Raw genomic sequence first — 26,181 nt, 5'->3', positions numbered from 1 at the left:
TGGGAATTTCAGATTTTCAGTCAGTAACATTTTACTTAGTCCTGCCTCTTATATCACCTGCATGTCCATGAACACATCATAGAAAAATAGAAATCATCAGGACCCCAGTATATCTTACAGCTTGATTTTTTGTAATTGTGTATTTTAGAAAAACTCTACACCTGGCATCATGGATGTAATCTTTTATCTGAATACTCATGTACAACCAATAGTCCTCTCTCAGTTATAGAAATGTAGATGAGAGAGAAGAGAGAATCTGATGTGTTGCCCCTGAAATAGTGAGAAACAGTTGTTCGCGGGTATACTTCACTGTGTTGTGCACACTGGCAATGTTAAAATCCCTGGCAATCACAGCAGACACAGTGAAGCAGTGGACACAGTAACGCTCCAGTGGTCATAGCTGCCAGTTTGGTTTCCTTGTTGCCATTTCAGTGATTTAGCCGGCAGGTCTGTGGTATATTTTGAAATAGTTAATACTTAGCTTCTTTCCTGGAACATTGGGTGGAGGACGGAAAAGGGTGTATAGACATTTTCTTGGAATTACCAGGGAGCAAAAAAAAATCAGGGGAGAAACTGTTTTTTTTTTCCTTTCTTTTAAAGGTGACTGCTACACAGGTGTGACTTATACAGCGTATTATATCTGAGGTGTGAGATTGCTATCAGCAGGCGTAGATCCTAGAAGGCCTGGCTTTTTTTTTGCAGCGGAACCTGCTCAGGATCATGTCTGTGGCTGTCTGCCCAGGCCTCCGTGGTAAGGCAGGTCTCTCAGGCCATCAAGGAATGAAGCATACACACCGAGCAAGCCCCGTGCACGGGAAGCCGAGGTCTCTCTCTCAATGAAAGCCGTGACAGACAGGGTTCGCGGCCATGCGCCACGCATTGTGACTGACAGGCGAGCAGGCCGATGCAGCCACGCAGACCTCCCGGTGAAGGGTCTACTCTACCCCATGGTGTTTTTCACAAGTCGCTGACAGTCAGCCTCCCAGGGAGGGCTTCCTCCAGACTGCAGAGTGCGGCAAATGGAAATTTAATGTGTCTGTCTGTCTCTCAGAGCGTCAAAGTGCTCTTTTCATATTCCGTTGAATAAAATACTCACTTCAAAGCCAAAATTCCCTGGCTTTGGGAAAAAAAGACATAATGGCAGTTTTACATAAATATTTTTTATTTATTTAGGGTTGGTTACTTTTATTTTTATAATCACACTGAATAGCCTGTTCATAAGTAGAACTTAAGATATACTGTGTGTTAGTGCCACAGTTTAGTAGCTAATTACAGAAAAATTAAATGTATAAAAATTTACACAGAGTGGCAACAATTGTTATATGCCTTTTTGATAATGTTATATAGCTATCTGTATTGAACTTTGTTTACATATTGGATGCAACTATTTGTCTTAAATGGAGACCTGAGTTCAGTGGCTCCTCAAATTGCAACCACAGGCTCTCCCTTATGCAAGATTGTTACCAGCATGGTAATTACTGCTTTTGGGGAGTTGTTTACCTTCGTGGACAGTGAGGAGCAGTGATGTCGTTACCATGGCACTGGTACGATGAGATAGTGAAGAACCAGTCATTCAGTCTCACATCAGACAGTTCTCCCGTTAATTGGCAAACATGTACTGCGATAACCTGGGAACAGCGCTGGCCTAATGGAGTCCTTGTAGGCTGTACTCTGATTACATGACATAAACTCGGAGCATAACATTTCTGAACAGTTAATGGCCACAGTTAATTAGGCAAGAATGAGGAATCGTTATTGCCGAAACCAGATGGCGATGAATGAGCTGCTGAAATTATACACAGTTTTCTTGTCATTTGTACTACATACGATAAACCTTACAATTGAAATTATTTGCTTATTACTCATGAATTTGTATCGCAGGCACACAGACAATGCGGATAAATCGTAAGATGAGCCGACGTTGAATGAATCTCTCTGACTGACGTTTGGTAAGCCGTGATTCACTCCCTGTGCGATTCAGATCATTTCAAATAACTGGCCTTTTTTTCTGTCTAGGACGGCTGCAAGGTTAGTAAATGATTTAAAGCGCTTTGCTCTTCATAAAATGGAGCCACAGAGACACTGTGAGCCGGTTCAGGATGAGGACCTGCCTTTGCCTCCTGGCTGTCTCTCCCGTTCCCTCTGTTCTGCCTATCATTGGCAGTATATGCCTCCCACACGTTTTCTGCTGGTGCTGTCCAATTCATCCGACCCATATCCCCGCTCAGTAGGAGCTTATTTGTGTGTGTTTAAGAGAGATACCCAAATGGAGGGGACCTGTTGTAATTGAAAATGGCTGGCCCATTGGATTTAACAAATGTAAAAAGGGCGTCTGGAGAGGTATTAACATGATACTTAATACGCCATGCGCAGAGCAAATAACCATCATCACTTCTGTGATCAGGCTGTGGTCAAGGTTTTTAACGACCATTTAGTTAATATGCTCCTCAGGCTATGAAAGCAAATGACAAAGATTTCTCTTTCTTTTCCACATATTTCCTGTTTTTTGATTTAAGTTCATACATCCTTGTATCAGGTGTAGGCACATTCTTTGCTTATTTCTGAACCTGCACCAATTGCTCATGCTTCTAGTGGAAGAATATGAGCATTTTTACAGCAAGATACTATTTCAGAAATCTCCTCAGGCATGTTGGTCTGTCTTCTCTATTCAACATGCCCAGAGAGTCTGTATGAAGGAAGGGAAGGGGGGGTGTGTAATGATTTTTCCAGTACAGCTGAAGAGAGCGTGTGGAAGAGGGGAGGGGAGATATACGGTAATATGGATGTGTTTCTCCGCATCGCTGTGGACTCGTCATCGTTTGTTTGTTTGATGGACTGCTAGGAGGCCTTATCTGTGTGGCGAGGCCCGTGGCTGTTTATCACTGCTGACGTGTGAGCAGCGTTCATGTCCGTGCTCTCAGCTGTCAGTGAGTGGGTGATGGCGAGCTCACCAAGGACCTCCCGAGGCTATAAGGGCTGTTCTGGCGCTAAAGTGCCTGCCCCCCACCCTTCCATTCCATGAACGTTGCCATGTCGGTACACCCACAGCAAGCGGTGGGGGTGGGGGGGTTTGGGGGTCTATGGCTGTAGCTTTCAGAGCGCATCCAGTCTCGCACGCTAAAACAAAGACACGCAGACTGCGACGAAAAAACACGCTTTTCTGTATGACTCGGTTGGAGATCAACTGAGCCAGCCCCGAGGCACTGGGGATCGTCTGAGACATTAACATTCTTGTGATCATCAACACAGCACACTGAAGTGACCCACAGGCTTGGTAAAGAAGTATCTCCTTAATGTTCAGGAAAAGGTAGAATATGTCAGACAGACCCAGAAGGTTTAGATTGACGTGAAGTAATTATGTTTTCTAGAAGAAGTCTGTTTTTGAAAATGAATTGCATTCCAACTCAGTGGTCCTTGTGTAGCAGATTTATAAGTACTTGGTACTGTAATCCAGCCAAACACTTTCCCTGGGCTAAGAAAAAACCCTAGATGCATTTTAAAAAATGTTAAAATATGAGGTGCTGACAAATCATGTGGCTGCAATACAGAATCCAGCATTGTATTCAAACTGAAATGCATTTTTTATATCTGTGCATAATATAAATATTTGGGGTTTTTTTCCAAAATATTTTTTTGGCCATCATTGGATTTCTCAAACTGCTATGAAATGCATAAAATATTCACCTGCCTCTTCTGAACCTCAGATTGTATTTGTGTGAATTGCCCAGTACACATCTCAGGCAGCCATGCCCAACAGTTTCTATTAGTAATCCTAGCAGTGTGAGCGCAGTTGCTCTGTGGGAACTGGCATGCCTCTACCAGGGGGAGTTCTGCTAACAACTGTAATTGTGCATCACAGGGCAGTCTCTGAAATCCTCCAGATTGAACCATAAAATATTTGAAATTGCTGAGGTTAAAAGAGAGGTCCTCGACAGCGCAAGGAAATGTGAAACCATAGAGCATCTTAACAAGCGGGCAGAGACCAAAGTCCTTTGAGGGAGAATAATGATGGATGTAAGTGAAGATATTGTACTGGGAGCAGATCAATAGTGCGAGCGCTCTGCTGGCGCTGGGGCCAGTGTATTTCTGTCACAGCGGGAGTGAGTGCAGGATGTCAGCTTGTTGCTGGAGTGACTTGGAGAAGTTTAACAGCACCACGCTCTGATACACTACACCCTGTATCTTCCTGCTTGTGATCCAGAGGAACTCGGAGGGCCGATGTGATGTTTTTCCCCCCTTTTATCTCTTGCACTCCGGTGGAAAACAACAGGGCCCTTTTTCTCCTCATGACTCCGATCCCACAGCCACGTCATGTTTTTTTTTTTTTTTTTTTTTTTCCAGAGTGCATTCTCTCCTTGGCTTCCGCAAGTCCTCACCCACCATTGTCCCCCGCAGCAGTTGAAAGAGCATAACGACCACCAGAGTTTGTCCATTGCAGGCTGCAGCAAAAGTACATTTGGTCTGTACTGTTTGGTTCTTCTTTAGTAATGAACAGGACACAAGCATGCAGCTGCATCCCAGGGGGCAAAGGAAGAGATGACCTTTACCGGGGATTGAACTCCGTTACCCACACCTCGGGCAGGCACACTACTATGTAAATGAAGGACAGGACCCTTAATGAGGTGCTAGTCAGGCCCTGCAAAGCTCAGCCCTAGTGACATTATGCTTGCCGACAGGTGATTCCAAACATCATTTTTTAAGGTAATTATTCTGAAGTTAACTTCCTAAGCCTCTGTTCATACACTGTATGGCGGCTGAAATATCAAAATGACACAAGGCAATATGAATCACCCCCAAGAATGCACTGTGTGTGAGAGGGGAAAATGAAACGTTTGCTGTCACGTCCTTGAAATGTGCACACATGCTGTTCTTTGTTGAACCGAAGGCGATGTGGGGACCATGTCAGGATGTGGGGAATACGATGTCTGACATGCACATGTCTGTGGGGTGGGATTCAGACATCCACACACACACAACAGCCAAGTTAAAACTGAAAAAATCTGTTGTTGAAATATGAAAGAAAACGGACCCTGCTATACCTTCTGTTGGGCAAACTGTGGGGTCTCTCTGCTCTAATCCTGTAGATCAGACAAAATCCTGCTGGCTAGTTGCATTAATGCATGAATGCATGTGTATTATTGCAACTGGAACCTATTAGTGTGTTCATTTATCTTTTGATAGGCACCACTGGAATTTGATTTTGAGCAGCTTGTTCATGTATTAGCATATGGTCCTGCTGCAGACTCTTTGAAAAGAGAAGAAACTGTGTGGTAACAAGCACGTGGTTAAGACAGTTGCCTGCGCTGGAGTTTAGATGTATGTATGTAGCATTAGATGAAGAGACAGCAGTCAGGAGCTTTTATTTATTTTTTTACCATATCATTATATTGATGCGCATTTTAACCAAAGCACCTATAACCGTGAGCCTGTCACTTCTGTGGATAGATGCTGCTTATTATATGCTGCCTCTGAAAAAAATGTAATTGATGGAGAGGAGATCGATTGACAGTACGTTTTTAGCATGAGCTTACCGTCTATACAAGCTCGTGTGAAATTGATACATTGCAGGCCATTGAGTGACGGAGGAAGCAATCTGAAATTTATTTTAAAACCCCATTTTGTTGAAGTGGCCCATTGTTCCCAGCTGAACCGAATAAATTGTTGTTTTGATGACCTGCATGAGGGGTCGTTTGCTTGCGCCATTCCAGGCATTTCCTTTAAGCAAAGCCTTGCGGGTTTTCTTTCTCAGCAAATCGTGTCACAAGTGCTAGCTGTTTTCAGGCCACTGAGACGGTCAGCTTCTGTGAGCCTCTATAAATTAGAGCCTGCTTCCCCTCTCTCCATGCTCATCTGGCAAGAGGCCATTTCATACCACATCTACAGATAGCATTGGGGACGCAATCTCAATTTTCATATGGCCAGTTCATTTAAACAAAGCTTTCATCTCCGCAATACAAATGGTTCAGATTGTATTAAAAGCTTCTTTTTTTTTCTTTTTCATTGTTTGATGCGTGCAAATCCCAATAGACCAGATCTTTGTTTCACATTATGAGGTAAGCGGAGTGAGCCAAATGCTCATACGTTCGTAATAAAAACAGAAAGGCCGGGTTATTATCCTCCAACAGAAGATTGGATCTGCATTATAGGTGATGAATACACGAGGAATGTGTGTTATTTCATCCTCATTCACAAGATTCCCCTCATTCTGTCAGCAAATAATCTTCAGTGATATCAGTATATGCAGTTATATCTGTTTAAGGAGTTTCTCCAATTAAATAATTGGATATCATTATGTATTTTCCTGCTCGCCGCCTGTTTTCATCATTCACACATTTTAGCCGGATCTTCCTCCGTGAACTTGGCCAAGTGTTGAAAGGATCCTGACAGATGTTCTGTGCCATTATGCTGTTGTAAGCTGACCTCATGTTCCTGGCTGGAGGTGAGGTCCAGCAGAGGGAGAGACATGCATGCGTACACATTGCTGAAAAGGCCCCCTGTATCGACAAGCACGGCTGTTGTCTCGATCGCTTCCGTTAGATGGTAACATGCCAGAAGATATGCTGGCCGTAGGAGAACAATACACAGCTTTACATTTGTTTCCTTTACACGATGTAGTTATATCCTGTATTACTAATTCTGTTTGCTTCATATTTCCTTTTTGAGATGCATGGGTTATAACTCATTTCCAAATATTTGACCTTTAACCTTTCTAGTAGCTTTGGGTTAAAGCTCTCGTCCTTTCCGTTTGTGGACAGAGATAGGGGTCAGGACAGAGGCAAAGGCAGCAGCACTGCAGTGAACCTGCTTCAAAAGAAATAAATGTTTGGTGATGAAACTACCCTACTGGCTGTGCACGCAGGTGAACCCATTCTGTTGCTATGTAGCAGTGTTTGTTTGTGTTGCCGGGTTGTCACCCTTAGTCTGACAACTGAGCAACAGCAGGAAGTTTGAAATGTCTTGCTTGGCTGCATGCGTTTTTGATTAAATTGCATCTTTTTGCCAGGCGGCAGTAAAAGGAAAAAAAAAAAGAAAAAGTCTTAAGCTTGCATTCTGAAGGCAGAGTTTCCCCGTTATCAGCTCCTTAATTGAGAGGAGGGTGCTGAGATAGTTCATGCTGAGCCCTCCGCAGTTGGTAATGACATCTGTAATCCACTGAAGCAGATCTGGTAAAAGGTTTAACATCCATCCCCTGTAACAGTTCATAAATGCTTCCCTGCCATAATGGCATGAAAATTAAATGAACTGTCTCGAGTTGATGATGGTGATGTGCCATGTCCTGGAGACATGTGACCCCAGAGGGCTGGACACGCCGTTCAGTTTTTCTGTTTCAGTGCAAGATCCTGTTAAATTATCGATAACTTTTCTACTCATTTAGAGGACATCAGGATCACTGTTTATTTTAGTGGTTTCCTCTCCATATGTTTGTGCTTCTGAGCCAGAATTTATCAGAGAATGTATCATTGGTCTTTCTTGTTTTTTTTTTCTTTTTTTTTCCAAAATTAACCTGAAAAAACTGAAAAAAACTATTTAATTAATGATGATTAAATAGTGTCCTAAGCCTTAAAAACAAGACCGTATAGCACGAGTTTGTAACTGTGCAGTATGCTTCCTTTTAGATAACGCATATCTAGTATAAGACTTGTCTGATCACAGTACTGATGATGTTGACCTTGTTTTTCCATGACATGAATTTTTTTTTTTTTTTTTTGCATAACAGTCTTTCTGGGTTAACTCGGTGAATGGGTCTGCCACAAGCAATTCAGATTATTATGCATACCTTCATAGAGTGCTCTATTCTAGATTCTAACATTGGGTGAAAAGTCATTCAGTTGATGGTTTAAGATGAAATGAAGTTGAGGCATACATTAGTTCTTTTCTGAAAAAAGGGTTGGATGTCAAGTATGATATCTTCATATGATGTGTGGGTTGACCTTCTATAGCATTGTGGTTAACTCTATGCTATGTTAGTTACACCTTAGTATAGAATAACTGCATTTGTAATTAGCTGTGAAAAATAACATTTTTTATATCTTGATATAATTTATTTATAATATATGATATAATTGTATATTGTAGTTTCTCTCTATTTCTTTCTATAGTAGTCTCTTCTGTAATAGTAATTTCTTTCCCTTTATGTTAGACAATGCAGAGTGTAGTGGTTCTATAGTGTGATGTGTCTCCTTGAATGGACCAGAAATAAATCATGTTGATTAATTAATCTCCATATAATTTAGAATTAATGTTAAAGCGTGTCACCCCAAGTACCCATGTGTGTCCTGCTAGTTGGGCACTTGCTTGTGAACACCACACCATTTGTACAAGGTTTCACTTTACCAACAATTGTCTTTTACCAAATTTTGCAAGTGTTGATGGGAATAAAGTCATCTGTCAGTTCTACAGAATTTCTTTGCAGACTGTAATGGATTATGAGAATGAATACATTGCTGCGGTTTAACAGAGAATTCCAAGTCTGTCCAACATAACCACCAAGCTCGACGCCCTAATGGAATTAGGGAAATACCTATCCATTCTATTCTTTTCCCCATCCACCTCTCTCTTCCTCTGAATCGCTCAATGCATTGAGTGAAACAGGTTGATAAAATGTCTTGAGGATTGAATAGCTGCTTTTTAAAAAGAGGCAACAAAGAAAGCGGTGGAATGCATTGAAGATGCATATACAAAAAATTAAAGAGAGTGCAAGAGAGTTAATGTCACAGTATTTTGGTTTGTATGCTCCTGATCTCTGATTTTGTTATGCTTTGTTTTTGTTTTTGTTTTTTTAGGAATTTGCTCTTAAAACGTAATATAATGTTCTACAGTTAATTTTCACAGTTTTCAAAAGAAAAATTATAATCAAATAAAAATATTTTAAAAATATAATCCAGCAATTTCCACAGCACCCAAATCTTATACATATTTACATGAAGTATTACCATTCACTCTGAATTCCACGGACTGATTACTTAAATGTAACCATTTATTCTTTCTGATTATATAGATTTTAAACATTTTACTATGCTATTGATAGGGAATGTTTTTTCAGTTATATTAATGCTGGCAGTGTCCTAAATTGAATTATAAATGACGTATGTTACAGAAAAATATTCATGCAAGAGGTCTGTAATAAAAACAAGTGAGAATCCAGAGAGATGTATATGAGCCTGCAACACATACGCTTTTACCTCTATTTGGTGCTGTCTGATGAACAATGCGGGTATTTGCTTTAGTTAGGACCTGTGGTGTGGAGCCTAGCCCATAGACTAAACATGCCAGGCATTGGTAAAATCCAGGACCACTTCTTTTGAAAAAGTTCCCACTCAAAATGCGTTTCTGGCGGTCGTCCCCACCTCGCTCTGCTGTTTTTTGCACGTCATGCTTGAATAGAAATGCTGCATTCTCCAGGGAGCCCTAAGACCTCATTGCAGGTTGTTTATTTCCTTAACCTGTCCTCCTTTGAGCCGGCTGCCATCAGACAGAGAGGCCCAAGCCTCTGAACACAGATTATCATATTAATAATCACTTGCTTTGGGTGCTCTCCTGCCACGGGGATCTGTGGACGTGACATGGCTTCCAGTACAGCCAGCAGCTGCTCCCAACCGCTCTCCTCAGCTCGCGGTCTGACACACGACTGTGCATAGCCCCGAGGGTCATTTCAAGAGCGTCTATCTGTAGCATTGTTTCTGCTGATTAGTTATTTATTTCTTTTCACGTGGTAGTCTGTGAAGAAAATTAAAGAGATTCATTTGAATACCAAATGTTGTTTGGTTTTGGTTTTTCGTTTGCCACTGTGAAAACAATTTCTCTGATCCTCTGACCCTGGTGCATGTCTGATCAATCAGAGAAACTTACTGGGCGTCCAGACTCATCTGACATGCTTTACTTTTAACTCTTCTATAGATGTGTTGAGTTCAAGTTCAAGTAATTTTTACAAATCTAAGTAGTCTTCCTGCCCTGGTCTATGTGCCAAAATATTTGCCTGTATCTTCAAAGCATGTCTTTATTTCATATGCAAGCATCTTTGAAGTTAATTAAAATGGGGTAGCCTGACCAAATTGGCATATTCTAGTCGAGACATAACATTTTTTGATGGGAGAACGATGAAGATGTTGGAAAATTGGTGCAGATTGGGAAAATAATGGAAACTAATTCATTAATAGACCCCAAAGAAATTCAGAAGACATTCAGTGGTCAGACATATGTACATTTCATGGAGGGAAAAGACATACAGTATGATCTCAAGTATGAATTTGATGTGGTTCAGTATTTTCTCATTTTTTCTTTTTTTTCTGGAGGTGATTTGTCTGGTTAAACTACAGTTTTCCAATGCCTAGAGTGAGAGTATCTAAAGCAAAGGATTTTCTCTGGCTTCAAGCATACCCAGGCGTTCAATAGGGCTTTGTGATTTGAACACAACAGGACGGGCAGATGCAAAAACCATAGAGCATAGAGAGGCAAACATTGGAAAGGTGGCAGTTGTACTCTGTGGAGAGCTTGTACTTACTGTGAGACTACTCAGCTCTCTCCTGTTTCCCTCAAGTGTTATCCATTCAATTGAAGAATTAGTCACTCAATTAATCAGTCAGATTTTTGCAATATCTAGTTGCCTTAGAGTGCAGTGCACCCTTGATCTTTAACTGCACGTATTTGTCTTCTATATGATACAGAGGAGGGCAGATGGAGATAATGGTATGATGGACTTCTCAGTCCATAGACATTCCAGGACTCAGGATTAGTGTTCTCTAACTAGAAATTTCTGCAGCTTAATTAATGTGTAATTTAATGTGTAAATAAATCATAGTTTTTGAGAAGTGTTTCACTGATAGCTTCTCTTACCTCTGCTGAGTATTATTCTATATGTTCAAGGGGAATAATCTGTTAACCTCCCAGACATATGTGAAGGATTTAAGAGGCTTTAGATGTGACAAAGGAATCTACCCTGACATGAGTCGGTCTTCCTTTCTCTTCAGAACATGGGAACACTCGGCTTCACAACTGACCCTCAGCAGCAGCCACTTATTGAATGACCATAAACAGGAAATAAACACAACCCTCCTTGTAAATAACTTGTCAGGCCAAACCTCGCCAGCAAACCCCCATGTCAAACACAATTCAATTTCTGCTTCAGCATCAGCCTGGACTAACCCGGTCAAGCTAATGCTTATTTTCTCAATGGCCTGAGGGAGTTATGCTTTTCAGCTTATCAGCTTTTATTAACCTAAACACTGGCTCTCACTCTTTGATTTATATGCTTTGTGAAATACCACAATAGGAGTATTTTATTTTTCTGTGAGCCATATGGCTGTCAGCTTATTGCTTTCAAAGAGAATCTCGCAATATGGTGGGTTTTGTCTTATTTTGTCAGCCATGACTATTTTGTGGTCCAGATTGACACCTGGGAGTCTCCTATGGGTTTTTAAGGCTATTATTACATCATTGCAGTGCCTGAATACATCTGATGCACAAAGTGGAGGAATTACTTAACCATTATTTCTTTTGCGTAATCCTCTGGTCGTCAGAGAGGTCACACTGTGTACTTTTAATAACACTCCACCGGTGAATAAACACTAATTCAAAGAGCTAATCCAGAATTATACTGCATAATTACTCCCCATAAACTCTGTTTAACCTCGGCAATGCAAATAGCTCAGTGCTCTGTTAATATGCCAGTCACTGGTGTTATAGAATGTAAGAAGGGTTTGTATCAGGGGGTTCCAGGATTTCATATATTGGTGCGCCAGTGGTCTGTAGTGTCACATTAATGGTGCATGTATCCTCATGAAGGAAGCAGTTCCTAGTCTTAAGTCTCTCAAAATGTTCCATTTTTGGTAAAGGCAAATTTTAATAACACAAGATAGAGAAGACCACCCAAGTCTGACAGTCACATGTGACTTTTTTAAAAGTTAAGAAAACAGATTATTTCCACCCTTCCCTAGAGACTGCTCTGTTGTGTATAATCCCAGAATTCCTTGTTTTTGTGCTGCCATTTGCAAAAAACTCCCAGGAATGGTTGCTTGCTGTTCTGATTTCGTTCCCATTGTGTGGCGATACCTTATTTCACAGATGGCTTAGACATGTTCAGCAAGATGTGAAGAGGTCATCCATGCCCTTTCCACTGTGTTTACAGTTCAAAGCCTTTAAACTTGATGTGTTTTTTGTGAAAATACTTCTAGACCATAATGATTTAATAAATCTATGATGAGCTTCAACTGTGTAATCATACAGGTTGACACATAGTGATTTAAGCATGCCCATACAATCAGTGTTGTTGCTATATCTGGATTTTTTCTAACACCTATGCTTCTTAGTTTTTTAGAGCACACCTAAGAGTCCTTAACAACTTTCAGACTCAAAACTCTCCTGTCTTATTTTTCTACTCCCCTATGTAACATAATAGAAAGTGAGATGCTGTAAAATGGGCCCCCTGTAACATACAGTATATGTACCTTGCTTAGTTTTCCTTGGCGCACCAGCTCACCTCCTCGGCTGGTTTTTTGGCTCCAGACTATTAGCCTAGCTGCTCTAAAAATATCTCTTTGCCTTATGAGCCCCCAACAGGAGAAGCTTCTCATACATTTTGATGATGGCTTTATATTAAATATGGGCCTCTGGGTCTGCGGAGAGTTGATATTCAAAGCCCTCCTTGTTATGTTTTGCCTCGTACACTGACCAAAGAGACCATGTGATGAGCAGGGAAGGAATCAAAGCCGCTGACTTCACCTTCAGAGGGAAAACACATCCTAAGGACAGCAAAAAAAACGTAGCATGCTAATTATGCTGGATATCTGATTTAAAATATAACCGTCTCTTTAAATGAATTACCTGCACAGGTGTGAGTGGATGGCGCTACCCAGGTGTTCCTTCTCCAAATTAATACCGCTGTGATGAGGTAGTGATGGGTCCAAAGGGAGAGAATCCTTCACACACAACCCTGCTGCTCGAAAAATTAACAATTACTCTGTCTAATAAATCTGAATTTTATCATCATTTTACCGCTAACACACATTCCTCCAGGAGTGTTTTTACAGTATTACAGCTGCACGTCTCCACTTTTGCATTGCAGATGTCGGAATCTCCCAACATGGTATTGATTGACAGTTGACACATTGCGCCTACAGTTATGTGAATACTGCAGCACAAAAAGACAACATTACAATGCATGTATTTGTCGTGACAGAGTGTGGTATTTTTATGGCATTTTGATGCTTCTATTATTGGACTAATTTTTTGTGCATGAAGAGTACACAGTGTAACACTTTTTTTGTTGTTGCTGTTCATTTTTTCGTTGTAATTCTTATTGACGGCTTTTCTAATGCCAGATAGTAAAATATACCCTGACTATTGCAGCATGTTTGTAAGGACCCTAATGCCCCAGTGAGGTGGGTGGGAACATCCAGCAAAGGTAACAAGCCGAGGCTGTCAGCGATAAAACACACCGAAAAAAAAGTCAATGGCTAACAAATCAATGAATAAATAAAGTGGGTTGGGGGGGGGGGGGTGTGGTTCAAACTGCAACAGTGCCAGGTAGTCCAGACATGGCTCCTCCACTCCCCTCCCACACACAGAGCCCCAAACAGCTCTGTTTTGTATTTTCCTTTGCTTGTCACAAAGCCCAGGCTGGTGCTGGCTTGGCTCAGTCCCTGGTTCATCTGTGTGTGGCAGATTAATTGACGCATCCCCAGCTCCATTATGCTGACCCGTGGCAGACAGGCTGCAGGCTGCCCCCTGGGACCCGCGAACCTTATTGTTTTTTTTTCGGTGTTGTTTTTTTTTTTTTTTTTCCTCCCCCCCTTTCCTTTTTTTTCCTGAAGGGCCAGGTTGTCAACCTCTCCCCAAGGTCACACTGTCAAGTGCAAGCTAGACCCTTCTGACACAACTGGATCATTTAGTGCCACAGCATTAGCTCATTTTTAGCAGCATAAAATATCATATTGCTCCTTATTTGATACATGGCGCCAGAAATTGTTAGGAAATGTTCTGTTTTGGTCATTACTGCCATATATGCCATAGCAGAAAAGGCATGAGGGGGCTGACCTTGTCATGCCTCTGTTTTTTTTCTCTGAATTAGATTGGGCAGTGAGATGGCTGGAAGCTGAAATGCTGTTGTCTTGTCATGCTGGTGTTGTAAGTTAAAAAAAAATAACGCGGGCAGATGCCTCCGAACAGGTGCAGGCCTTTGGAATACTAATTGAAGGGTAAGCAAAGCAGAATCGGTTCACGCTACTTAATCTCCCAAAGTGGCACACAGCTTGAGATAAGTGCCTGAAGAAAGTGAGATGTCTGTGTGCCTACATTGTGTGATACCCTCCACCCCCAAAGCCCCCCCCCCCCCCCCCCCCCCCCCTTGTCTCTATAATTAACTATTCATTTGTGTTTCGTTTCAGGAGGCAGCCACTTTTGCCAGGGAGCAGGGCTTTGAGGTGAGTTGACCGACAATTGTGCACTAAACAGATCCTGAAGGATCATTTTTGCTGATAATGAAGTTCTTTCGGACAGTGATTGATGTGCTATTATACTCTCCGGGCCTTGCAGCAGTTGCCATGGAAACCTGGCAGTCGTCATGGTTTCTTTGTTCAGCCAGCTCTCTGTTATGACGCACCGTGCTAGGTCTGCACCCAACATCGCCTACAGATGTTATTTATTGAATTTTGAAAAGCCTCTTGGGAAGCTGAGAACTTGGGCATGGTTTCAAGCTTCCTCTGCAGATACCAGGCCTGTCAGGTTGCTTAGTTAAAAAGCTCCCTCATTAGCTTCATTACACTGAGGGAGGCTTCACCACTCCAGCTCGGCTGTAACGCTACACTAAATAGTATAGTACAGCATCCTTTTAATAAATGAATTACTGCCACCTGTGGTTTCAGATTATGTAAATGAAAATTATAGTGCTTGTTAGTACATAAAATATGTGAGTGCAAAAAAAGTCTGCTTCCTTAGTGAGGGAGAAGTGCTAATTTTGGCATTTTGCTGTTAGATCTGTGTTAGGATTCACTCGCCGCTCTTAAACATATATTCCAATTAAAAGTAAATGTGAGTTTATGAATGATATGCTTAAATAATTTAAGTGGCTTATCTATTCAAATGTAGAGCTCTGCTCAATGTGTTTCTTCCCGGCATGAATAATTGTGTAGAATCACTTAAGGTGCGATCAACGTGACTGGAATGGAAAGTAAACCGTGACAGCGGTGACAGGTTTAAAGAAAGAAAAAGGGAGGGAGGAAGAGAAACTCACATCACAGAAAGTAAATACAAAAGACCAAACGTTGTGAACACACCGGGTACCACTTCACGACGACACTACCTTTGTCATGTTGATTTACAATTGCGCTCTTCGCAAATGGCATATGCTGCATGAAATTTCACAAATAATGTTTTCAGTAGCATATGCTTATTTTGGGGGGACGTGTAGAGGTTTACAGAGTCCGGGGTTTTGCATTTTTGTCGGTCACCGTTTGGTTCATGTTGTGGGTCACAAATGTAATCGCTAGATGTGGGCTTTACATGATTATTTCTTCTTTTTTGCCCCCCAAAAATGATAAATTGAGTTTCTTCAAAACATGCATGTGCACATGGGCTCATAAAGTCGTTTAATGGTTGCCATCACTTTAGTTTCTTTTAATTCACACAGTCTGCTACTTCAGTACTACATACTGACAGTCTCATGATGTGAGGGAAAAACTCAGCTAAATGGCTGTTAAGCTTGTGAATGGTAATTCAACAGGAAAGCTTGTGAAATAAAAATGCTTTATTAGCCTTGGATATGCTAATTGGACATTACCATGTGGCTTTGCCCTTGCCCTTCAGGTGACTCATGGCTCCAAACACATATCTGAACAACTGTAACTGCATTGTACTGATGCCAAAGCCGCTCTGGCTAAAGGAGAATTCCATCAAAAATGGATGTGGAGCTTCTTACCATAAGAGTTGCTGCACTTTCCCCCCTTATTTCTGACAAATACAGTGCTTTGGTGTAAAACTAAAGGCCCTTCCTCAATGCAACTCCCTCCCTGGCTCATTACTGTGGTGAAGAAGATTTTGTACTTTCTTGGAGGGTAAAAATGTGCAAACATTAAAATTGCTTCGGATTACTTAACAACCTTCTTTCAATCAGTTTCATTTGTGAATTCAGCTATCTTTTGCTCAATGCTTGAAGCAGAATTCTAACAGAAACTCTTAATTCTCAAGTGAAACCCAGTTAGGACTGGGGTGTGGTTATTATAATCACGTGGCTCAAAGGGCTGAATGCTTCAGAATCGCACTTGAAATACTACTATAGTTGTCATTATTGGTAGGGGTACCATGGTGTCTGATACTCATGAATGGTATTACATTAATGGTGTATTACAACGGTGATTAAGGTAACTAATTTTTTCCCCAGTGTTTCACTTGCTGACAGTAAGCCACAACTGAGGTGAGGGGAGCCAGTGGGTCCTGTGTGGATGTGTCCCTCTGAAATATAAATGGCTTCAGACAGTAAATCAGTTTTTGTGAATAATTCCCAGGAGTTGTGTTTCTGAGCTCCTCTTTACGTTCAGTAACAGCCAGTCAGCAGCTGATGCGCCCGCTTTGATAATCTGGGAGATAACATGGTTTATTTTTGTTTAAACCTACTCATGCATTTTATTAAACCGGCACACATCCACTGACATTCCACTCCACTTGAACAGGGAGCCAGCTGGGAGTGGCGAGAGTCAGGGTTTGACCAGCTGAGTCCAGCTGAGAAGGCCAGCAAATTGGATCCCTCCCTGTCAGTTGGGAAGCTGACTTGAACTGTCCCTGTATTTCACTGTTCATCACATGTAAATAAGAGATTGCTTTTTAATGCTGTTAATACAAAATAGCGTATTCACTGAGGTCTTGTACAGTCATTTGAGATTTAGTTGAGAAAAGGTCAGCTTTTTGGGTCTGAAAAATACTGTGAATGTCAATAGAACACTAAAAGTTTTATTGTTGAGAAAGAAAAGTTCTAGCATTTGAAAACAGTATTTATAGTGCAACAATATAAAGTCTTTGTGCTCATTGAAGGCGATGTTGTGACATTGCGGGAGTGCATAGAGACACCCTGAGTGAAACCAGTCGAGCATTTCTACTCAGCTGCATTCCATTTTGCCATTATGTGAGAGGCAGCATGCTAATAAACTGAATTTTGGTCAAAGTAAGGAAAAGAGAGTTCCATTTCTTTTTTTTTATAAACCATCTCCAGATCCGGGCACGAGCCATGCTTGCTGATGGCCATTTGTTTCTTTTTGATGGCCAGAGATGAGGTAGCCTACTGCAGATGAGTCGTAATTGAATCTTTCCCTTATGCTGTCTCACAATTACAGTACAATTGTGTAAACACACATTTCAGAACCCTGTAAAATCTTTAAATATCTGACACAAGTAAATTGCCGAAGACAAATGTTTTTCATGATAGTGTAGAACTGGGCTCATGTCAGCTTGAGAGGTCTGAACTAAATTACCCATACTTCACATGGACTGTTTCTGGTGAGTAAGCATTTGTTATTGTTTCTGCAGAGAAAAAGCATTGAGCTGCATTGATTTAAACACAGGCCATTCTGTGCCAAATGCAATTGATAGTTTGATGTAACTACACATTCAAAATATGCCATTCCATGTATCTGATACTTGTATACATTATTATATATATGTTATTTTAGCTAAAATGATGTTCATTGAAGTTGTACATGTAGTGTCTGTTACCGCAAAATTTTTGTTTTTGCCTTACTAATTTGTGTCACATCACTATCCATTATTGTCAGTGTTAGTTAACTGTTTGAATCAAATCCCTCCCACTGTTCATGGAAATTTTACTTCAGAGTGTGTGTTGGTCTTGTGTTGGAATGGTACAGTCCTTCTGTCGGGTATCTTGGGCTGCACTTGTGTGTTAGGCCAGGTGTGGTCTCAGCCCTGTGTTTGGCACTGGTGCTTGTTTGTGTGTGTGGATGGTGCTGTCCTTGTGTGTGTCATGGTTTGTCTTGTTTTGTTGGGTGTACACTTTCTGATTGACTTTAGCAGTCACTCTGGATAGGAATGTCTGCTGGATGTCAGAAATATAACACTAAATGTACTCACATCTTGAATGTCACTCTGGATAAGAGCATCCACTGGATGTAAGTGTAATGGTAAATATACTCACAGCTTATATGTCACTCTGGATAAGAGCATCCACTGGATGTAAGTGTAATGGTAAATATACTCACAGCTTATATGTCACTCTGGACAAGAGCATCTTCTGGTCGTCAAAAATGTAATTGCTGTGTTGAATGTACACACATCTTGTACTAAATGATGTAAATGTAAATATGTCTCACTAAACTCCCTCATTCACTAAAGTTTTCATTACCAAGAAGTTTTTCCAATACTTAACACTTTTAAACTCTGTTCCTGAATAGTCATTAATAGTAAATCATAAAGCATGCCCTACATCATGAGAATATTATACTGTTTTGGGGAATGCATGGGGATTAATGTATATGGTTAATTAGCTAATTGCTAGATGAACTGTTTGGAACTCGCACTGGCATACACATCATCACCTATAGAAAGTTAGCTTGGCGCCAATGTCTAAATACATCCAAACTGAGTGGGAAATTTAATTTGATTTCAAACTTTTCACTCAAATTCTATGTCTGTTTTAGGGGTTTTCCAGTTTTGATTGAGTACCATACCATGGTCAAATACAAAGGAGTAGTTTTTTAGACCCCCTGAATCTAATTCTGTCATGTCATAATGGACTGATAATGGACTGGCATTGTTTCGATGTATCACTGTTTTGATGAATCATTTCAACATGCCAAAAATTCCAGGCCACAGCTATCATGGTGAAATCAGTTACCCGGTATGTTTAATGAGTTCAAAATTATAATGTAGTATCATGAAGTGGAGATAGAACTTGGAGAAAAAGCTTCATTGGTCATGAATTTGAAAATAAGATGAGACACACTTAATTGGCTGAAAAAAAAGGAAAACCTTTTCAGATCAACCTAATTCAGCCATATTATCATGACCTGATATGGTCTTGCATGGTCTGTTTGTTTTTAATGAATCATAATTTCATTAAACAATTTCAAAATGTCAAAAAAGTACAATATCACAGCAATCTTAGTGAAATTGGTTACCCATTATGGTTAATGAGTTCAGCAATATAAAGTATGATAATGAATTGGAGATAAAACTGCCATTGGTCATGAATTTGAAAATAAGATAAGACTTCCTCAATCACCTAAAAAAAACCTTCTCAAGATGATATTATCATCTGAGGCTTGCCTGTTAAAACCAGTTATAATTAAACTGCATATGCTGGATACCAGATGACGTGTTACACTGATTTGGTGAAAAACACTGATAAAAAAAACAAAACACTAAAGGGATTCCTGTGATCCCACTATAGCATGACATGACAAAGAAAGAAATGCTTGATTGAGCTGGCCTGTTTTTTATTATACCCTGGGGCCACAGACTTGAATGCGCCTAGTTTAAATTCAGCCACAGTGACAAATTGCTTTTGCTGGTACCTGCTAACCACCCTTATATTAACCTTTCCATTAGCACTCACTTAGCATCTCATACTACTTTTTCTCAAGATTATTAAACCTTTTAAGACTGAATAAGAAACAAATTTTCAAAAGCCTTTCAAGACCCTACCCCTCTTTGGAACAAGGTGTCATAGGGTTGTCGCAGCTAAAGGCCTGTGTCTCTTCCTGTTCCTGTGTTAGGAGCATCAGTAGCCCCTACAGCCACCACTGTGCCCCCAATAGGGTACAGCTGTCTGAGGGGGCGTTCCAGTGGGCAAATGAAAGGGTAGTTTCCATCACATTGGTGTGAGAAACTGACAGAGACATCCCACCTGCTTCTGGAGCATCTTGATGGGTTAATTATGAAGCGACACTGGCAGGTGATAGTAGATCAAAGCAAAGCACACTGGAGAGTTGTGTGGTCCCCAGGCGCATAAGCATTCTATGCAAGATACAGCACAGAGATAACTTGTTTCAGAATGAGGTGGATTTAAGCCCGTTTCACTCCACCTCCATGCGATCCCTCTATGACGGGATTCCGAGGGCCTTTCAGCTTCAGAAATCAATGGAACCAGATGGGAATTTGTATATCAGCCACAGGGGGTCCATGCAGGGACGCTGAAGGTGCATTGCCAGATAGCTGTGAACAGGGCTCTCCATATAGTTTTTCCACGCCAAATCCAGTGAAAGACTAATAAAATGTTACGCAAGCTTGCAGGATGTCAGTAAAAGAAATCTGGATGAGAGGGATTGTATTTCACTGTCTTGTTTGGTGATAAAAATTTAAAAATGTATCTTTAATTCAGTGCTCATTTTGAAGGCTTCTGTTTCCAGCAATATGTATGGAAACTAGTGAGGTAGCTTGTTGAGAAGACAATAATGTGCGGGATGAACTACTAAGGAGAGAATTTTATGGACATGAAAAATGCTGTGTGAGAGAACTTGGGGGTTTAGTAAAGTTTGATTTTTTTTCTTGAAAACTGTAAGAGCACAGTGATTGATACTACAAAATGTATACATTATATTTAAGCTATTTCTGAATATTTGTGAAGCTTAAAGCAATTTTCTAGCAAGTGGTAAAACACACAAGAGCTAAATATTGATGTGGTTATTTCAAACTGGCTACCTCATTGTTGCAATTAAGTAGTTATAACTAATCATTTCAAAAATAGCTAACATTGGCATTAAAATGTGTAGTACTTTCCTTAATGGATGTATGAATTTTCAAAAACTTTTGGTGGGCATAATCTTAGCTTTTTGTTTGTATTATGAAGTTTTGAGAATTGATAAGCATGAGTACAAATTTTACTATGACAGAAATAAACTGCTGGGTAAAAATTGCAATTTTTCATACATCAGACAGCTAGCTGTAGCTCTTAGGTTGATACATGTTTGGACATTTCCTGTAAATAAAAATTGAAAGCATTGCTAGCTATATAGTTGATATTTGAATAGCACAGTTCACTTGGTCATTTGAAAAGAGCCATATATGTTTATTCACTTATTTGAGTTTTGAATTAACCAACTGTTTGTTTTGTTGACCAGCTGTCTTCTTCATGTAACTGAAAAGTATTGTAATAAAAAACTTTGGAGAACACCAAGGGAGAGCAGAGGAGCATAGCTACTCACACCAAGTGATCTATATCAATTTATCTGAAGTCCTACATGAGTTTTTCTTTGATTAATTAGGGCATACCTAGACAATGTATCTCTAAGTCTTAAGATCAGGGTTAGAGAACCCGTTTACGTGGCGGGTGCAGGGCCGGCTAGTTTTTGTCGCCTATCAGCACAAGATTTAAGGCATGAATCTCCCCCCCAACTCCAACAATCCAACAGCAACACTCCAGGCTTCACAATTAACAAGGCAAAGTCATTTTTAGCTTCAAGTGTTTCTTTTTTAAGTGCTTAAATGCTGTGTTAATTTTACCTTATTACTCATGGAAATGTCACGTGAGGTTAAAGATAAATTGTGAACGGTTGTGATTTATTTATATGCATGTGTAGTGCAGAGGAGAGGAGGGGAGAGGCAAGAAAGAAGCCTTTTTGTACTCAAGGTCTTCAAGTTTTTATGAAAACATCTGTTTTTTGAATGGATGTTTGCTGCTTAAGTATCTGTTAAACATCAGGATGTATATAGCAGACTCCTTTTTACAAGCTCTGTGAATCCATCAGTATTCATGTCCTCTCTCTAAGATGCTGTGGCTTTTATAAAGCAGCCTGCTATCTTTTGCTTCATTCTGAAAGGTGTTTGAGATTAACAGTTGCATTTCAGTCATGTATAGAGCAGTCTACAAGAAAACTGTAATGAGTAATCTGATCTTTACATATGCACCATTGAAATACATTTTGATAGTGTAATATGACAGGTACTGCAAATGTGTCACTCACTTTGAATTAGAGCAACTATGTCTAGGCCTGAATAACCTCTAGTAGGTGAAGTCTCTTTTAATGCTCAGCGAATGCATGGTTTATTTCAGTCTGGCTTCTTGTCTGGTATGTTTGACAGTTATGATTATGAAATTGTTGTGATTATATGAAATCAATAGCGTAATGTTTTCAGAGTGTACCTGTGTTCATAGATCCTGCCACTTTCTGTCACCTGAAATTATAATGATTCTGTAATGTGAGTGAATAAATTACACGTGTTAATTATGTGAAGAACAATGTCTGTGGAACAGGTAAACACAGAATATCAGGAAAAATGTAGTGGTAGCAGAAAGTAATGAAAACATTCATTTTATTTTCACCTTAATGGAAGGACTATTAAAAAGTATATTTGAATCCTGATTTAGTTTATTCTAGTCCCTGTTAATTTGTAAACTAATTATTGCTTTTGAGTGTTGTTCTCCTGAAAAATGTGCATGTCTGAAGTGAGCGAGTTCAGTGTCACTCTCAACAGTTACTCTTAATGGTAATAATTGCTTATTAATAAAAACAAATCATTTTGACCAATTTATCCAGACAGGTCTTGCCTCTCGCTTATTTGCAGAAGTAATAGCATTGGTCATACGAAATGCATTTTGTAAATTAAAGGGCGGAGAACATGTGTATTTATTTAACACATTAATTATTGTTATAATTCACTGTACTTTTAAGAGGAAGGACGACATCCACAGGGAGGTCTGTAACAACAGTGTTGCAGTAGGTCATGCAGGGGGGCTCCAAGGCCTGAACCCATAGCTGTGTAGACTATGAGGTGAAAGACATATAGATACCTCAGATATGGGATGTGAACAATCAGCTGTTCCATGTTAGTGCCACAGTGTTCTGGGAGGAGGTTGGGGGTGTGGAAATTTGGCATTCCTGGCTATCTGGTTGGGAGTCATTTTGATGTTTTGAGGGGAGATTCTGAGGTCTTGGACCTGCAAGTTACAGCGTGTCTGACTTCAAGAGGTTAAGCTCACTGGTGGGTAATGAACATATTTCATATGTTTTATTTGAGCTCTGCAAATGTAGCATTTATAAAGATTAGATTCGGCTGCGCCGGAGTGTCTTGGCACATACTTATGCAAACATGTACAGTTTTGTCTGACTTTATTTTTATGTTGCTGTTCATTGTTCCCTTGTCAAAAGACCATCATTCTGACCTGAATGTTCAAAATGTATTTCACTAATTCTAAGGGGAATGACTTGCAAGTGTTCTGCCAAGCTTCCTGTCTGTGAGCACTGAGTCTGAAAATTAAACTCTGTAACCCAAAACGTTCGAGGGACTGAAAAGAATGAGAAGAAATGAAGGTGGGGTTGACGGTGTGGCTGCAGCAGCTGGCGCTGGCTATGAACGCCACTGGTCTGTCAAAAACAAACCCACCAAGTGCTAGTAGCCATGATGGCAAAAGACCCAAAATCCTCACTTTGGCTTGTGGACAGCGACAGAGACTTGGCACAGCGCCACAGCCCCAGACCCAGTGACTGGAGCTCTGTCTGGATGAGGGGAGAGGGTTAGTGAGGGAAGTCACTAGAACCAGCCCCCCCCCCCCCCCCCAACACACCCTCTGCTGCCTGTCAGCTGGTAGGTGCGAAGATTAGGAAGCGCAGATGATCGCAGCCTCTTTCTGTAAGATCAGGCTCTGGCCTTTCAGGCCTTGTAACTCCCTGCTTTGTTGTACTGGTTTTTGTCACTGTTGTTCACCTTTTTTTCTTCCCTTTCTGCAGCCGTAGCTTATTCCGACTTGAGTTTTTGAAGCTTGTGCTTTTCCAGAAAGTTATTTTGTGCTTTTGTGAAAAGGGAGGAAAAAAAATATATCTTTTAAGTCAGCAAATCAGACAAGATGTAGGTGACTAAGCAGGTTTCACGCTGGTCTCATAGACTGAGTTTTACACGTTGGAAGCTCGCCTAGGGGGGGAAACCAGACAGCTGCCATCTGCCTAAAACCAGCTTGATGGGTCAGCATGGAGAATTATTGGCACCTCCCATTTCTATTCATCTCCCTGTGTTATCTCCCTTTTTATTTTATAGTATGCCTTTTTCCATTTAGTGTTTTAATCTACTTCCCAGGGCAGAATTACATTCACTTTCATCATTTAACTGTCTCCTTTCACTAGAGTGTATTACTTAGAATGGTTTATTTATTGCACATAGTGTGTATATTTTTGATTGCCTTTTTATTGGTAAATGGTGCAATGGCAAACTATTCAATGCATTGAACTATTTAAAACATGAAAAGAAATGTAATAATGCAGGTGTATGCAGAAGATGCAAAAATGACCCCAGAATGTCTTTGTTATGACTTATCAAGGATGGTCGATTTTATAGTTTTTAAAAATATGGTATAATGTTGGATGTACCACGCAGACAAGTCAGTGGCAATATGCCTGCCAATCTATAACTCTTTTCATTGACTCTTTTCATGCCCCCCTTCTCAGCCAAGTTTTTTTTTTTTTGGTTTGAAGTATAAAGACCTGCTGAACTGTGATTTGAATGTCTGGTTCATGTGAATTACTGTTGTCATGATTATCGTAAATAATGAGTAAATATTTTCTCTGCAGACAGAAGATATTAAAGAGATTGCTAAGAAGGCTCAGAGCCTGCCAAAGGTGAACAAGAAGAGGCAGCGAATTGTCGTCTTCACTCAAGGCGAGAATGAGACTGTAGCAACTATAGGTAGGCAAACCTGCAATGTTGAGCTGCAAATATCCAGTGGTTGTGTGTGTGTGGGTGTGTGTATGTAAACTAATATTTAACTAATGTCTGGAGTGATTAGTTGATAAATTAGGCTGAAGAATACACTAAATCTTTTGGAGCCAACTGTTTTTGTTAAATGACTGGGTTTAATAAGCAAGTTGTATGCTGTAGCACTGTATTCATGCACTAATCCAGATGAAGCCCCTTGCTTCTGTCCTTTGCACTGAACAAATTGAGAGGGAACAGAATCACATAAAGAAAATGATCTAAAATAACAAATAGCAAGGGCAAGAGCAATGGATGGTTCTCTTATTTCATACCAACAGGTGGGACTTTAATTTTGCTGTTGAATTTTAAGCACTGTCACTTTTCTCAATGACTAGAGATAGTTGTAATTGATAATTGTGTTAACTGTAATAGACCGGAAAAGCTAGAAATGCTGTATCATATCTGATCTTCAATCTAAGGTACCAGGGCATTTTGTCAAATATACACAGGCAAGTCAAATTAAGGGCATTAAGGTCACATAAAGTTTACGTCAATTTTGGAAATGACATTACAGTAAGATGAAAGGGAGAATAGTGTTGTTTTTCATTGGGGCCAAGGAAAAACGGTGCATTTTAGGGTGTTATTTTAGTTTATATTACCTTGTTGATTAATAAAGCCTCACTGTATGTGTACATTTTGATAAAGAGAACACCCACTAGGGAAATTAGGATGTGTGGTCCTGCTTATTAAAGTTTCTCATCTCTGTTCAATATTACGTTTCACTGTACACCGTATAACAATAGTAATTTTAGATATATTTTTGAAGATATTAAAGCTCCCTGGATTTTGACAAAATACATTTCTAGAGAAGATGACAGAGATTTTCTGTGTACACATTGGTGAATCACTTCTTACAAGATCTTTTTATCGAAAGAATGTGATTTATTTTCACTCTTTCTCTGTAACAGTGTCTGAAATACGTTCACCCTTGACTCTGACCTCTTATCTTGCGGATGCAGAATATGTATCCAAACTTGTTTTACTCAGAAGCATTGCTATGGTAACAGGGTGGCTGAGGTATGTTTCTTACATTCTAGAATTTCTGAACAGCTGAAAAGTCACAGTTGTAGCTGATTAGGCTCGTGGGTTTTCTGTTCAAATTGTTAAACATGTGGAGGGAGGGCAGGTGCACAATTGTGAAGTACTCCTTTCTCTTTTCATACAAAATGTAATGCATGTACTGCAGGGGCCTTGCTTATTTTTGAAGGCATATATCCTTTGTCTGATTTTCATTTTAGTTTTTTTTTTTTTGTTTTATATAGCGTTGACATTTGAGTAAGCGCAATTCGACAGTGAAAGGTCATGTAGTAATGTCACTGAGTGAGGGATTGCTGGACAGAGCTAGCAGATCATGTGCCACATTATGCAGACACATTGTTTATCTGTAGGTGAGATGGTCTCAGTTAAGAATCTAAGATAAACATTAATCATTTTTGAAAACAAGATTATTTAAAAATAACTGAAGAGTTGGTTGAAATAGTATGAATTAAGCACTCAGTG

The 26,181-nt window shown here is 40.1% G+C and overlaps 1 protein-coding gene across 4 annotated transcripts in view; it reads left to right on the top strand.

Annotated features, from left to right (window-relative positions):
- Positions 1–26,181, top strand: part of LOC118785501 (adenosine kinase-like) — a 133,220-nt gene that overhangs the window by 95,832 nt on the left and 11,207 nt on the right. For all 4 annotated transcript variants that reach the window (XM_036540216.1, XM_036540198.1, XM_036540225.1 and 1 more), the window contains 2 exons: positions 14,382–14,417; positions 24,498–24,612. In XM_036540216.1, the coding sequence (XP_036396109.1) occupies positions 14,382–14,417; positions 24,498–24,612 (151 nt within the window). The remainder of the gene's footprint in view (positions 1–14,381; positions 14,418–24,497; positions 24,613–26,181) is intronic.

Source organism: Megalops cyprinoides, chromosome 1 (genome assembly GCF_013368585.1).
Source record: "Megalops cyprinoides isolate fMegCyp1 chromosome 1, fMegCyp1.pri, whole genome shotgun sequence".
NCBI classification, from domain to species: Eukaryota; Metazoa; Chordata; class Actinopteri; order Elopiformes; family Megalopidae; genus Megalops; species Megalops cyprinoides.
The sequence above is the reverse complement of the archived record's forward strand: the minus strand, read 5'-3'. Positions and strand labels throughout refer to the sequence as shown.